Here is a 17,609-nt window from a genome sequence, read left to right on the forward strand (position 1 = left end):
TCTGTGTTGTACATCTTTCCTTTCAAGTATTTTAAAGAGGTTATAATGAGATTGATAAACACCCAGATTTTCCCTAGATTAGGGTCTACCACATCTCTGGAAAAGAAAAGCCCACATCTATATGTAAAATGCCTGGAGACAGTTTCACACGGGAGTACTAAACAGCACAGAACGTACATACCGCGAGGACCCTCGATTTTCCTTATTGGATTTTCAATAAGCAAAATCATTTGTTGCTATGTCAGCTGCTGGAGAAGTTAGCTTAAAATGATTGCACTCCTCTAAAGCAACGCGTATTCTGAGGAATGGGCACAAGAAAAAAGCAGATTCTTCTCGGAATCCAAGCCGTCCACACGCCTTCAAAAGAAGTACTTGCCTCTGTAAAGTGGCTTCAGGCAAGCATCCTGCAAAGCATGTCTTGAACCACAGGTCATAACGAAGTTTGGACACCGCAGAGCATGTCTTCAGGTGATTCAGCAGTGTGTCATCTTCCAGATTCAAGTACTGTTCAAAAGTCTTTGGCAGCTGGGGTAAAGAATCCCGGTACTTATTCTTTAATTGGTTCACAAAGCTTCAGAAGATCCAGTAGCAGTCAACATTATCTCCCACCATCTCTGCCATGGCTTTTGCAATGGCCAGAAATACTTCATCTTCTGGCTGCAGTGGAAAAGAGGGACTTGGAGACAACTTCCCAGACTCCAACTGACACATACGGAGATAGATTTCAACCTGAGGGGTGGCCTCGCTGATGAAGGGAACGACTTTCAGAGCATGGAGGGTATCAGAGTACTGATCCTTGCGGTCCATCATCACCAGGGCATGGGACTCGTGGTGCGGAGGCAGGATTCCGAGGAGCACCTCCCACACCAAGGCGCGGTACATGGATGGGAGAGGAGACCTCTGACTAAAAGTACAAAGTTTCTCAGTATCCAATCGATCATCTTTTAGGAGCATTTCTAATGATTTCTTCAACTCCACGAAACCCCATTTTCTCATAATATACTGAATGAAAATTTCTCTGAGAGTCCTCAGTCACGTTGCATTTCTTTGAGGAGAGTAGAGAGAAAAAATGAACCTGGGGGAGGCTAAGGGGTCCGGGAGAGCATCGGAAACGAGGCCGGCAGGTGGGGGCCGAGGGGGCAGCACAGGGTGAGGCGAGAGTGTGCGGGGCGGGTCCTGCGGGACCGGCGAGGTCTGAAGGGGGACCAGGGAGGGAGGGGACAGAGAGGAGGGGGTGGCGGGGGAGGGACTCCAGCGCTCTGCCAGCGCGGCCCCACACATACTTTGACTACCACTTGGGAAACTTCAAATGAGTTCATGTGCCCCTCTATGTAATTTTAATATATGTAAGAGATAACAGTAAATGCAAATTATCAGAGAAATAAAAAAGGAAACATTTATGATCAGAAAGTTGCTCAGTTTCACTAGAATTTAGAGCTAGAAGTATGCGTGACAGGACTTCCATGCGAGACAACTCAGGACCTATGCCTATACCAAGGACTGGTCAGTCAAAATCCAGAGAGTGATAAAGTACGAAGATCCTAAATCCATTGTCCTTCCCTATTTCCATTATGCACACAAAGATTGCTAAACTCTCAAGTGTCTTCAGATATCTTGTCCTCTTTTGGTTGATATTTCTTGTTCTCTCCTGGTATGATGGATGTGAGTATAAACTATCTTAGCAACTCTTTAGTGTGAAAAAAAGAAGCTTGGAGAAATCACTGAATTCCATGGCATGCACAGGTGCTAGACTAACATCTTCTCAAAGGGAAACCTCTCCATGAAGTGGACTTCCTACTCTCCACTGTTAGATTCATTAAAAGCAGCTGCAAGCCAAATTGCTAAAAGCTGCCCACAAGAGTTCCAGATGTTTGAGTCCTGTTTATGGAAGTGAGGCAAGCCCTCTGCTTTAGTATTGTGCGGGTTCTGGTGAGAATATCCATACCTGTTCTCCCAAACAATGTGATCTCCCATGCCAAATTCAACAGAGTTCTCCCATGCTAAGTTCACTCCCTAATATACCTGGGCTATATGAATGGCCCCCTTACCAATGAATTACTGCCCTTGCCAGATATAAAAAAAGGGTCATTACCTGGGACATATTCTGGACCAGGAAATAGACTCCTTCAAAAATCATAGAATCACAATGTTTCTCTTTCTCTCTGGTAAACAAGGACCCAAGAGCCTTAAAAATGATTATGAAGTGTTTTTAGAACTATGTCTTCGTTTGAGGTGATTCAGAAAGGAACCCTAAAACAGAAGGGCCTCAATGTAAGTGATTCCGATTTGGAAGTGATTCCAAGATAAAATAGCAGCAGTGTAGGAAAATGAGATGGTAAAGGAAGGAGGCTCAAAACCAGTTTGTTATTAAGCAAGCTATCATTCTTAGTAACCGGAGCTTAATCCTATTGCAAAATTCTAGGAAAGAATACTGATCCTTGCCTCAGCATTGTCTCATGGAACAAAGGTGGAGAGATATTTATCCACCAAATCCTATTAGTTATTGGTTGAAGACTGGGCTTTGATAATACCCAGCACTTCCATCCAGCATGTGCATAGTGAGTAGCCCCCATAGCCGAGTGAAGCCTTCAGGAAAGAAATTGCATGTTCTAGGAAATTGCAGCATTAAATTAAATGAGTGTGTTAATGACATATGAGCAGGTTAAAACTGTCTACTACAATCACCAAATAGCATGTAATCTTTGCCCATTTTTTACATGAGTGATACTATTTTTTAATTTATTCTTTGTAAAAAGGGGGGTATTTTCTTCAACCAGTTTTATGTATACCATGGGAAATTCAAATCTACCAACTTAATAGACACAAAACTAAAAAAGAAAAAGAAAAAAAAAAGACCATTCACCATATACCTCTTCAAAGAAAAAACAAGAAAAATGTTTTTTAAAGGTCATTCTGCCTCTGCATTTGACTAGATATTGCTGGCATCATTCTTGCTAAAAACAGTGAACAAATGCCAATTAATTCCTAGTGGAGTCCTCATTTCATTTGTGAAAGCATCATAAGAATGGTATCAAGGATAAGAAATCCCAATTATTTATACTTCCCCATGCTTTGGTTCTAACCAAAGGAGGACAGAGATGCTAGGTGAAAATTTTTAAGCTATCAATTTTGTCAGTGGAAATCTATAATGAAGAACATGATCCATGCATGAAGAAAAGATGGTACTTCCTACTCCTTCTTCTCTGATCCTCCTCCATGCAACCCCAACATAACTAAATAAAAGCAGTCTTTCTGAGAAGCCAAACTTAACTTTTAAGTTATTGATAGGTAGGGAAGCTCAACAAGAGAGTACAGAAACTACAGGACCTGGCATGGCTTCATACCGCATGGAAACTAGAAACCGAAGAGTAGCCATGACAACTTTGCAAATTGTTCAAAAGAACCAGAGACAAAGAGTGCCTCATTTGAGAAGGGACCTTCAACCAATTCCCAAGCCAGCACAGAAAATATGAGTAATTAATATTTTGCCCTCACCTACCTAACCTACTTATGCATCTCTTCTGCCTTTGAGAGAAACAAGTTAGAAAAAAAATAGGCAAATTTCCTCTCAGTAACAACTTTAGAATGGAAATGAAAAGAAAAACAACTTATTTATAAAAATGTTTGCCTCCATAGAAGAGGGAGCATGGAGAAAGGGGGTATAAAGAGATTTTATGTACATCTCACAGAAAGGGTCCAACTCTCTAGTGAAAGGTTGACTAGACTATCTTTAAGGTCTTCACATTCATTTTCATTGAACTTGGAAGGGCACAAGAGTTGGTACCTGAATATATGACTTTATCCCTCCTGCAAAGCCTTGTGACCTTGAGCAATTTGTTTTATCTCTCTAATCTTATTTTGAGATTCAATGAATAGATTATTAAAGTCTTGTTATATGACCTAATGACATTCAAACTGGGTTCCACAGAATCCTAGGGTTTACTAGAAGTGTCCCAGAATTCACTGAAAAAGGAGGGACAAAGGTCAAGTATCTGGGTCCTCAAGTTTCCAAGTCTTTCTCTATCCAAAGTAACTCCACTTGTACTCCAATTTATTGTTGGGATTACAGTCTAGATTCAAAAGCAATAGCAACAAAAGTTATAAGAAAGCATTTTATCTCAAAAATGTTTAAAAATCATGAGGATAATGCATAATAAACCTACTCAATAATCTCTTTATCATTTTACAAATGCTATTTATAATTCACAGGATCCTAAAATAGGGTGTCATGAACATAAAACAACCCATTGTTCAAACTTAATGACATTTTTTTAAAATGCAGTAACGCTATAAAGTTACTTGGGATTCTGCTTCCTTGCATTCAATCATAAACATTTCTTTGAAAATAAATTCTCTAATGTCCATGTATAATAAACTCAGAGTTTTTAATGTTAACAGAGTAAATGTAAAATGGAAACAGAAGACTTTCAACACCATATTCTTTTTTATGAAAGCAGGTAATTTTAGCCTTAGAGAATATACCTAGAGAAAAAAATTACTTAGAGAATGTTGGCAAGCCAAATGTTAAAGTTGGTAGTATATTTAGAAATTATTTGGTCTTTTATTTAATTTTTATCATAAACCAAAATAAATATCAAGATTAACAAAGTTCATTTATGTATATTTTCACTTATTCAGCAAATATTTAATAACACTCATAATGTTTTATCCACATTGGTGCATATACAGAAATAAGATGAATACCAAACAGTGCCCCCTTGATACTTCATATTTACCCAAAGGAACTCTGTAGACTTCTTTGTTTTAAGGTCTTTTGTTCTTAATACAATAGAGAAAACTGTAGAAAATAGAAGAAGCAGAAGTAGAAGAAACAATGAAGAGGAGGAAGATGGGGGAAGAGAAGTGAAAAATTGTTTCAAATCCTGGAATATCCAAACTCTATAACCATAATATTTAGATTACAGTCCTTGATTCACTATCTGTGATTGTTCCATGAAGACTGGCATTTTCCTAATTTTCAATTATTAGCCTAAGGAAAAGCTCAGACGTAAAACACACAAATCACTTGTGTTCCTATATACTAGTAATGAACAATTCAAAGAGGAAATTAAGAAAATTCCTTTACAATGGCATATAAAAGAATAAAATATCTAAGATTAAATGTAACCAAGGATATAAAAGACTTGTACACTAAAACAACAACAACAAAAGCTAATTGCTGAAAGAAATTAAAGAAGACCTAAATAAATGGGAAGACATTCCATGTTCATGGAGTGTAATGGTTAGTATTGTTAGATGTTAATATTATCCATAACAAGCAATAGAGTCAATGTATAACCAACAGAAGTCCAGCAACCTCTTTTGCCAAAATGCAAATTGAATCCTTAAATTCATATGGAAATGCAAGAAGACTCAAATAGACAAAAAAAAAAAAAAAAGGAAAAAGAAGAACAAATAATGAAGGACTCACATTTTCCAATTTCAAATTGTACTGGAAAGCTTCAGTAATCAAAATACTCTGGTACTGGCATTAAAAGATAGAACAGAATCTTATCTATCTTTTTATGAAGGAGATAGAAATGGAACAGAATTTAAATTCCTGAAATAGACTCCCAACATCGATGGACAGTTGATTTTTGACAATAGTGTTAAGTCCATGCAAGTGGGGAAAGAATAGTCTCTAGCAAATTGTGCAGGGGGAACTGGATATCCACATGCAAAAGAACGACCTCGCACCATATACAAAAAGTCAATTCAAAATCAATTGATGACCTAAATATGAAGTGAATCTACCAAACTCCTGGAAGATAACACAGAGACAAATCTTCATGACCTGGGATTTGGCAATATATTCTTATATATGACAATAAAAGTATAAGAAACAAAATAAGCTATAGATAAATTTGGCTTCATTAAAATTAAAAACTTTTGTGCATCAAAAGAATATACCAAGAAAGTGAAAAGACAAAGTACAGAATGAGGAAAATAGTTGGAATCCATAAATCAGATAACAGTTTAATAAACAGAATATATAAAGAGCTCTTACAGTGCAACAACAAAGAGCAAAGAACACAAATGGAAAATGGGCAAATATTTGAATAGGAATTTCTTCAAAGATATACAAGTGGACAAATGAGCACATAAATAGATGTCCAACATCCTTTAGTCACTAGGTAAATGCAAATCAGAATCAAGATGAGAAGGTCCCTGTCCATTTCAACATAATGGGCGTGAGATGTTTCAGGATTCTGTCACCACACTGCCAAGGTTGGAAAGGGTATTTTCTTTTTTCCTATTCCTACAGGATTTAAAAGGCCAGTGGATGAAATATAAGTCAGTGGTTTTGGACTCCTAATGTGTAAAAATATAATTTGTGACAAGAATTAAATAAAGGTGGGATGATGCAGGATGTATAGGAATATATTTTGTGTATACTATTGAAATCAAGTTGGTACAAAAGCAAACACAATTGTTATATATTTACACTGCTAAATTTAAGTCCCATAATAAAAACAAAGAAAATATTGGAGAATATGCAAGCTCATAGAGACAGAAATTAGAATACAGGTTGTTAGGGACAGAGAACAGGGCTAATAGGTAGTTAATGCATAATGGGTGTAAGGTTAATTTTTGTTTTTAAATAAATTTATACAATGTTAATTGAGTTTCCTATCACTACCACCACTTTTCCAGAAGATACGTATATTTGATTTTGCATGCAAATGGAATCTACTATGAGATACCACTCATTCTGTACAACATGAATAAAATTGAAAAGACTTCCATGCCAAGTGTTGATGTGGATATGGAAAAACTAGCACTCTCATACATTAATTTTAGAAGTGGAAATTGCTACAATTCCTTTGAAAAGGTGGCAGTAGTTAATATTATATAGTTATATATGACATTGTCACATTTTGCATGTGTAAAAATTGATTTTAACAACATTATACATAATAAGGAAAAACACAATGGAATAGATAGATGGTGATATATTTATAAAAGGGAACCTGCACAACAAAGGGAAGGGATGAACTACCACTATATGTGACAACACAGATGCTACTCTCAGACATAAGGTTGAACAAAAGAAGCCAAACACAAATTTTCATTTATATACATTCAAACTAATCTGCTTAAAATTATTCTGTGGTGATAATGGTCTGATTGGTGGTTAAATTTTGGAGGACAACTGACTGTGTGGAAACAAGAAGAAGCCTCCTGGAGTAATGGAAATGTCCTTTATATTATTCTAGGTGGTAATTACATATGCAAATGTTCATCAAGCTGGAAATTTTAAGGTTCATGGACTTCACTAAATGTATTTAATCCATTCATTAGAAAATAAGAAACAGTAGCTCACCATTTGTTAGGGAGATTCATTCATTCATTCATTCATTCATTCATTCATTCAAATTCAAGTATTCAAAAAGACTTAGGATGATGCTAATTACTGGCCACACAACATGAACAAAAGAGATATCATCAATGATTTCATGGAGCAATTGAAAGGGGAATTTAAAGTAGTGCATTTAAGGGCTATTCAGTGTTGTAATGCTACCCTTCTACATGGGCTGCTGAACCCAGTTCTGGTTTCCATTCAGAACACATTTACTGAGTGCCTTATCAGTGCCAGGCACCACACTGGGTGCTGAGAATTCAGAAGCAGGTAAGAATGACATGCTTCCTTACTTCAGGAAATTGTCAGTTCACTTTCAACTGATATTCACATTGTATCTCCATTTGATTAAACAAAGATGGTGCTAGTTTTATCTGCCATATTTTAAAAACTGTAGAAACAAGGATATATATACCAAAATCAATACTTTCAATTATTATGCTATGAACATCTCTTCTCTTTTGTCTGTGCATAGATGCCAACAGCATAGAATTCTTATAGAATCTAATGGAGAAAATATATCTTCCAGGCCAAAGAAAATATAACTTCATTTTATGAATTTACTAAACTGGTTTGATGAACAAATACAGAAGGAACTCTGCTTAACTTTTAGTAATAAGATCTTTGTTCTGAGTTGAAATATTATTTAAAATGTTTAAGAACGTATGTTAATTATAATTAATTCATAATTGAAACATAAGAAATGAATTAGAAAAATTTGGTATCTCTGCATTTCTTCTTAAAGTATGCATCCCAGTGTTGCGTTTATGGTGGTTAATCTCTCAGAGAAGAAAGCTTTCAAATTAGTTGTAACATTTCTTTTAAAAAAATGAGGTTATAGGAAATAAATTCTTTCTATAAATTCCTCTCAATACTCTACTGCATGCCATCAACACCTAGAAGACCCTCAAAGCTGTCAAGAACTGCCAAGTGATAAAAGAGAAAATGATGAAAAGAAATGGAACCTTGGAGCTGACCGCCTAAAAGCCAAAAATCCTCCTGGGATTTCTGAATACAAAAGAAAGGTTTCTGTACTTCCCAAAGAACACCGGATCACATTAACTTATTCAAGTATGAGGTCAGATCTCAGTGTTTAGGTTTAAAGCTGTACTGTATGCTCCTTGATAAGGGAAAAAATTGACAAATCACACCTTTGAATAAATTCATTTTAATCCCTTTCTTCCTTTTGATGTAATAAAAATAGTCTTGTCATGTAGCTAGGATTGCATTTAATGGTTGTCATTTATTGAAATGGAAAAAATGATATCTGAGTATAATGCCTTCAAATATGGCTAATAGCATTTTTACATATGGAGAAAAATACTTTTATTTTACATGAATAAGACCATTGCTTCATGATGATGATTATTGAAAATTCAGCAGCTTCTCTTATTACAAGGTAATGATAAGAACAGCCCCTTCTCTTCTCTGTCATTTATGTTAAAAAATGGTAATCCAAGCAAATATATATTCCTAATGTTTGCTGTAACCCTATTAGTACTCAGAAGAATTCTTATCAAAAATCTTGCCTAATTATTATCACTTTTCCTGATTTTAATATCATTTTAAATAATAAAGATATCTTCAGTCTGTTATATTTTTAAATGACCTAGTAAATGCTGGTTTTTTTTTTTCCTTTTAAAGGATTTTTAAGCACATAACTTGTCACTTCTGTACTAATTTGCTGTAACACTCATTGATAAGTGGACATTAATTAATGCTAAATTACAATGGAATTTTCATGGAATTACAGGTGACATCCGCATCAGAACCAAATGAGTTCATCATGATTAAACTTATTACCATTTCTAATTAACCTTGAGTGCCCCTGATGTTAACTGCACACCCAGGCAAGTGTATATGCAGTCAGCAGCTTCTGTTGAAAACAAGTCTTGCCATTACACAGCCATTAAAAATTTTTCAAGGAAATGGTACAGGCCACACTATTTACTGGGTATGCAAAGGATCATAGAATGAAAATATTAGCCATAATCTGGAGACTTTGACCAACAAAATTGTTGTTCTCAAAAAAGAAAGCTAGAGAGAAGCCTTCAGAAATTGAATTCACTTTGAGTGTCATGATCAGGTGGTATGGGGATTTATTTTATTCTCTATCATCAAATTAAGAAGGTACTGCTATAAGGATACCATCAAAAATTTAAAATATCAACACTCACATTCCCTATTTCAGTCTCCATAATATATTCTACTATCTATATATTCAGTAAAAGTGAGGGCAAATTAATCATGGTGTAAAGGAAAGAAAGAAAGCTTTAAATAGAAATATTTGTGGTTCATAATTCAGCTTTACCATTCATTGGCCACGTTTGTGAATTTGAGTTTGTTAGTCTACAAATATTTCTAAAGCACAAGGGTAAATGAATAGATTGAAGACAATGTCATCCAAAGTATATTCCAATGGAGCTAATTGTATGAGGCACAAACAAGCCAAGAGTCACACTGGGGACCATAAGAACTTTGATATAGAAAACAGTATTGACACCTGTAAAATGAGGAACTGGATTAGGTTTCTTGCTCTAACATTCTAGAACACTTTTATCTATTTTTCCTTAAGAATTAGAGATTCTTACAGTGTTTAGTAAAGTTATGGAATTATATCATTGCTAAAGATACCATGATTACTGTGCAGAAGTGAGTAGCTACAGATCTACTTAAAATGAATATAAATAGATAGATATAGAGGTATATAGATACATAGCTAGATATAATGAAAAGGTGCCATTATTAATAGAATGTAAGATTTATAAGGGGAGTGACTTTATTTTTTTCACAGCTCTTTCCACGGTTCTAAAAAAAATGCCTGTCTCTTAAAGGCATGATTTTAATGATTTGTCAAGTAAATGAAGATGAGGATGGTGGCTCTTTCTGAGTAATTTATTCCATATGCTGTTTTCTTTCTGCCCATAAAATATTTTAAAGAATATACTTAAGATATGGTACTGATTGCATAGTTGAAAATATTCTCAAGTAAGAAATTAGTTTTAGTTTTAACTTGCTTGTTTCAATCATTAGAAAAAAATAAGATTCACATAAATGTTTGGCGGATGAGGGACATAGCATCTGTCAATTACCCATGAGGGTAAGCAGCTTTGGTAAATTATTAGACCTCAAATCCTCCCACTTGGCTCTCCTGACCTAATGGGTTGTCTATAAAAAGAGAAGTCTATAACAGGTCTTATATTTACTATCCAATGTATGAAGAGAGATGCCTCAACCTAGAAATTTCGAAAATGTTATTCTGTGTTTCCTCCTAATCTTTCTTCTACTCTCATTCCTCTGTTTATCAGTAAATTTGTTGAATTAGTTATTCAAACCTGAGTTATCACAGACTGCCTACTTTCCCTTATTCAAATCTAATGTGAACCAAAGAACTTTTTGCAATAACTCAAAAATAACTATCTCAAAATCCCATCCTACCTACCACGCCCCTAAAAAACCATTCTCATTTGACACTCAATCTTAATTTTTAAATTACTCAAATGCTTTAAAAAATACACTTCCACCTGTCCTATAATATTTGTTGAAGAATCTGAATCTCTCATTACCCTATGTGTTATTAATTTTATCAATTCTGGCTCTACTTTCAAGTTTTTTAAAATTTCCAAGCTCCTTTTAGTGTCTCTGTATATACAGTTCCCTTTTCCTGAATGTTCTTTCCCAGATCTTTGCATGGTTACCTCTCTCTCATTCATCACATCATACTTTTTTTAGTGTCTTATAATTTTTATTGTCTTTTTTAAAGATACATAGATCACAGATAATGTTATATTAAAAAATGTAAGAGGTTCCAATATACCCAATACCCACCCCCACCCCCCACTCCTCCCACATCAACAGCCTCTTTCATCAGTGTGGCACATTCATTGCATTTGATGAATACATTTTGGAGCACTGCTACACAGCATGGGTTATAGTTTACACTGTAGTTTACACTCTCCCCCAGTCCATTTAGTGGGTTATGGCAGAATATATAATGTCCTGCATCTGTCCCTGCAATATCATTCAGGACTACTCCAAGTCCTGGAAATGCCCCCAGATCACACCTCTTCTTCCTTCTCCCTGCTCTCAGCAACTCCCACGGCCACTGTCTCTACATCAATGACACAATTTCTTCCACTACTTGAATCACAATTGTTCTATAATAGAATACCAATAAGCCCACTCTAATACATATTTTATTGCTCCATCTTGTGGATCCTGGGATGGCAATGTTCATTCCACCTCTAAAACGAGAGGGGACTTAGAGATCCCAGAGACAGCCAAAGTAGATACATCATACTTTTAAAGTTAAGTCTTCAGAGATTTCTTCCTGCATACCAATCAAAGGAGCCTTGCCTTGACTCACCCCGCTTCCTTGCTTTCCCTTCCTTGCTTTCAATCACAGCACCCTGTTTATTTTCTTAGAGGCCTTTATTGCAATCTATATTAAATTAGTTCATTTGCTTCCTCTTCAATTTCCCACCTTCCCTACTACAATAGGGACTCTGTGATGGGGAGGGATCAGAGCAGCCAAGTCTACCTGTCTATTCTCAGACTAGCACAGCACCAGACATTATAGACACTCCAATATTTGTTGAATGAGGTGACAGAGGTTTGATTGGCAAATGGGAAAACAGTACTGTGTATTTAGACCTGGGAAAGAATTTTGCTTAACTGTATCTGCCCCTCAGGCTCTCTTAAATGTTGTTAGACCACAGGCCTTATGCCTGGAACCTACATATACCCTCTCCCATGAACTGAAGATTTCCAGGGGTGCATAGAAAAATTGACCTGATAAAGACACCTGGTTCCAGATTGAGCTGCAAGAGCAGATTCCAGTGTACAGCAGGAAGCGAAAGAGGGCAATCACAACTAGATCCTAATCCTGAAAGCACTCTTTTCCTAACCATGAAAATGTGTTGAGCTCAGAGCTTTGTATGAAGCACAACCAACAGACTAACCCAGCCCATGTACCTCAGGATCCACCACCACCTTTTTTTCCAAGATCTGGACAATGACTGAGCATGATAGTGGCACCAGAGCAGGATCATCACAGCAACAGGTGGGGTTCTTCCAAAGAACAACTTTGGCCAGAAGAATCCCCATTGTTTTAGCTAAAGCTTTGTGCTATAGCTTGAAACTATCCCTACACTGTCCTCTTTTTCACAAAAGTGCATACCAGACTAAAGGCTCTCTGCTTTCTCCAACACATCAATCCCATTTTAGCAAGTGTTTCTTTAGAGACTCAAGTTAATATACCAAATCAATAATTAACAACATTCAGAAAATATCTTAAGATCTGAGAAATGAGTATAACGTCTATTTCCCAGATGAATAACTAGTAATGGGAAAGTGGAAAACAAGTTGAAAATATAGGGAAAAGGAAGGCAAAAGTGACTAAAAATGTTCATTTCTTTAAAAGAATATGTGGCCAGGATAGTAATGATTTCATCTTACTGACAACTATTAAATTCTACTACACTATATTGCCTGGAATAACATGGGACTTGTCATTACCAAAACCCTCTTCTAGATAAATTGTCAACTCACATTAGGAGCAAATATTTGACTTTCTTCATCATATTCGAGCTATATTCATATGCCAATCAAAAAGCAGAATATTTTACATTTCTCCTGTGTATCCAATATTATTAAAACTTAGTGACTCTGTAAATTGAGTGGTACCAATATTTAGAAGAGTGGATATTATTATTAGATTTTAAAGAGAGTTAACTCATATGGTATTGAAAGAAGACAATTTTATTGCTATCATTTACATTTGCCTTTATCTGTTACAGTTTCCAATACTTCACAGGCAAGGCTAAGTACTACATAGAAAGTTCCATTTTCTTGTGAAAAATTGCCTTGAGGGATATATTAAACTTTTGAATTCAGATTACTCTATCCTCTAACTTTCTTTGCAAACATTTCAATATTGAAGACTTCTTATTTTTCATGCACTCCAACGCAATGATTATTAGAAAGGATTCCTTGTTTCATGGAGCTGGCTTCACCATTAGGATACAGGCTTGAGATGTATTTGGCCTCATACATTTCAATTTAAGTCCAACATCCCTTTAACACACTCACCTGGAGCATAGATTCTGAATCCTTTCTAACCCATTGCTCTATTAAATGTGAATTTTTATTGAGTTTACTTTTACTTTCCTTTGCTATGGTCTCCGGGAATAATGTTTATGGTTAATATTAATATATCCTACCATACAAGCTGTTAAAAAAAAGCAATAGAATATCCTAATTATAATATCAAAAAACACACAAAAGAACATTATTATAATTTTTAAAAATGGAGATGCTTGAGCATGAGCAGAATAAAGTAATTGGGTGCTCACCTCTAAAAGCAGAAGAATCATGAGTGCATCAACTACAAAGATAGACCCATACAGTGGTATTGCTTTGGTGACTCAAATAGCATTAGAAGCATTACTATAAGAAACAATGTTCTAAACAGTGTGCAACTATTGGTCAACTTCAAAACAAAGTACAATATTCCCTCAATAGACAGTAGTTATCTTTCTCAATAATTTAGTACATACTAAACCCATGCAAAAATAATTTATGTATAAAGCTGTTACATTCTAGACTCCGATGTTTATAAAGTTTTCCCGAAATGGATGATCAGTGGGATATTCACAAGTTGTGCTGTCATTGAACAATTATTATTTTGTGTAGGGCTGCTCAACTTAAATAAGAGTGGAGAATGATAATCATTGTGATAGGAAGAATGTCTCCATATATTTCTAAACCACTATCCAGAATATTGGTCTCTCCCTCTTAGGAATTGTTCTCTTGTATTTGAATTTAGTCTTAATTTCCAAGCCTGAGTTAAATCCCCAGCCTTCTCTGAGATAACTTGAGACAGACTAAGTGTGATATACATTGTGGATGGACAGATGAATTATCTTTGATTGATTATTTGTATCACTTTAAAACAATACAAAATTATATTCTATAGGTATTAATAAATCTACACAGAATTATACAGAACTTAGAAATCCCCAGCTAGCCAAATATTATTCAGACACATTTTATCAGTTCAGATTATGGAAAAGCCTCTTCCTCTTTGTCTCTACCCTTTACCTCTTTTCTTCTTTTCCTCTTACTTACTTTCTATCCTTAGGAATAGAGGCCTGGAGACATCCCACCTGGTTTTCTGATAGAATCTCCAAAATAGATATTTTAGCAAACCAATGATTTGCAAAAAATACAAACGAAGCTTTCATCTCAAATTCTTCATGCAGAGCATGACCAACTACCCCTTTCTCTTAGGCATTGTCTTTCCTCTCATAATAATTTATATGTGGACTTATTTTTATGTCAATCCCCTGATTAGATTATTAACAATTTTACACCACAGGGTCAGGAGAACACATGAACTTTCAGCCAGTCTCATTTTGTAATAGAGTCTGTACCTCTTCAAACTATTGAAATTGGATAAAAGGATTGGATTTTCATCATTGGACAAATTAAATTTTAATTGTCTGTTAAAACACAAATGTCAAAAGCAAACCTTAAAGGCATGGTTGCAGTCCTCACATACATCATGTTTTAGTCCCATTTGCATGCAAATTAATTCTTTTCTTCATTTAAAAAATATATTTTTACAATGTATGTTAAAGCTTTATTTCAAAACATTATGCGGTGATAAATTACAAGAAAAAAATATATATATAGGCGGCAAAGACAAATCATTAACTTCTGACTTCAAAACTGAAGCTTCTTTCATGTTTATATGAGTTTAGCATCAGATAATCACCCCCAGTAAATTCATTCCTTTTAAATTTTATAGTATATAAAATCATACACTGAATTAATCATATTTCATATCTTTATTTTATTTTTTATCTTGGCGATATTAGCCTTTTACCATATATTAGTAGTATGTTTCTAATGTACCTTACCTCCATGCCTACTAAATTGTCCTTATTTTAGAAATGACAATAAGCTTTTGTTAACAATGAATTGTGTTCTGTTAGCTACTGTTTGGAAAGACAGTGAAAAAGAAAACATATTCTTAAAATCCTAGCAATGCTGATTTGAACATAATTATTTAGTTTCATTCAGTTATCATTCAAATATGGCATTTAATTGTCAAACTTATGGAACTATGAAAGTGGAAATTTATAATGATGCAGGCTTAATTTCATTAATATAATGCATAAAGCACATATTACACAGAGACAGACGTCAAATTAAAAACTCTCAGACTCTAATTAGCTTTAGAAATCTCTTATGTCTAATTGATATGGCTGTCATAATTAATTTAAATAGTGATTTCAACCTTGCTATGATACAGAAAAATATCTAATTCATTAATAATCTTTAAAGGGAAGTCACATAATTAATGCACATATCTATATGTATGCCTAGATTGGATAGATACTAAGCTGGTAGATAGGCATGTACCCTTTAAGCCAATATAGCCAATAGATCACATAATAAATATATTTCTAAAAACTTGATATCTTTGTCATTGTCATTATCATTATATTAAAAATTCCTGTAATTAGCCCAAATTTTAAAAATTCACAGCACATTCAGAACATTTATTTTCATCACTAGCTCTGAATCCCTTATACCAAAATTATGCAAGTGAAATATTTGACTGATTGGAGAATCTTTCATATAATTCTAGCTTTAACAGATATTTTATCAGAAAGATAGATTTGTTTGATTGGTTGAGAAAGATATAGCGTTAGTATAAGATGAACTGCTTGGCTCAAGAAAAATATAAATCTAGGTATTGGCTTTGATTATGAAGAATAATTAGTGATGAAAAGAAATAAAGTATTTGTTTTAATTTTTAAAGATGACAACACTTATTCCATTAGATTGATCATCTAGCTACCACAGTGATTGTGAGAATGCCCTTTGGCTTCATAATGACTCACTGTCCCTCAATGACCTAAAATCTTGAGAAAGTGCATTTTAAGAAAAAAATACATGTCTACATTAAATACTATGTGAAGGTATTCATTTATACTCAAAAAAACCTATGATAAAGAAACTCAGAAGTAGATATTTTATATCCTGACTAATGAAAACATTAAGGAAGATAAATATTATGATCTCACTAGATAACTTTCTTAGAGTTTGGCTATATGGTGGTGAAGAAATGTATAATTCTGAATGAGAGACAGATAGGAACAGAATGGCAAAAAACAAGAACAAATTATCTTTGGAATGAGGAAATCTAGGCTTAGAATCCTGATCCCACCATTTATTTGTTGTGTGAACTTCTGAAATCAAGTAAACCTCTTTGTTTTCAACACACTTATCTATATAAAATGATTATATATTATATATAAATATATGGTGGGATGATAATGAGGAATAAATAAAACAAAATGAGTAGCATATCTAGATGTAGCATCTTGCTGGTTTAAGATAAATCTAATTTTATATATCTTTATGAAAATATTACTATATTCTCATTAGACCAGTTACCTCTAAAGTAGGATATGTGCATGCCCTAAACATGACTTATAAGCAATTCATTTGGATTTATTAGTAAATTCATAAATATCCTAATCACATTTACTTCTCTCTTTTACATAAAGATATTTTATAATGTACATTACAAGCAAATTAGAGTATGAATATAATTTATAAACATATTTGAAGGAAGTTGCAATTTTTATAAAACATATTGTTCATTCTGCATTAGAACTTCAAGTATAAGAATGTAGCCTGCCCAGGAGTGGTACCACACACATGGAGATCTGACACGCCAAGATGACACAACAAAAAGAGACACAGATTCCCAGTGCTGCTGGCAAGAATACAAGCGGACACAGAAGAACACACAGCAAATGGACACAGAGAGCAGACAACAGGGGGAGGGGGCAGGAGGAAGAGAAGCAAAATTATTAGAAATAAATAATCCTTAAAGAAAAGCATCTCTCTCTCTCACTCTACTGTCTGTCTCTTTCTCTTTGTGTGTATTTCTCTTTCCACAGCAAAACTGCATGCTGTACATTGTAGATATTCATTTACTGTCAATTGAGTAATACTAAATTAAAATTTAATTCAATCATTGGGTAGCACCCAATAAATTCAGATGTTTTTCTAAAACATAGATTAAACATTTTTCAAAAACCAAAGTACAAAGGAAAATACAAAGGGACTCATCATTATTACATTATTTTCTTTGGTACGTTAGTATCTGCTGTTAAGTTCCCCATCAAAGAGAAGGAGGAATACATCTCAACTTGACTGAGTCATTAAG

General features: G+C 34.5%; 1 protein-coding gene across 1 annotated transcript; it reads right to left on the minus strand.

Annotated features, from left to right (window-relative positions):
• Window positions 1–213: 213 nt before the first annotated feature.
• LOC101420148 (TBC1 domain family member 7-like) lies at window positions 214–12,466 on the minus strand. Its single transcript, XM_012522179.2, is given in 4 exon segments — window positions 214–525; window positions 646–970; window positions 972–1,045; window positions 12,335–12,466. Coding segments are annotated over 4 exon segments (843 nt in total).
• Between the last annotated feature and the right edge of the window lie 5,143 nt (window positions 12,467–17,609).

The sequence above is a fragment of the Dasypus novemcinctus genome, chromosome 18 (assembly GCF_030445035.2).
Source record: "Dasypus novemcinctus isolate mDasNov1 chromosome 18, mDasNov1.1.hap2, whole genome shotgun sequence".
NCBI classification, from domain to species: Eukaryota; Metazoa; Chordata; class Mammalia; order Cingulata; family Dasypodidae; genus Dasypus; species Dasypus novemcinctus.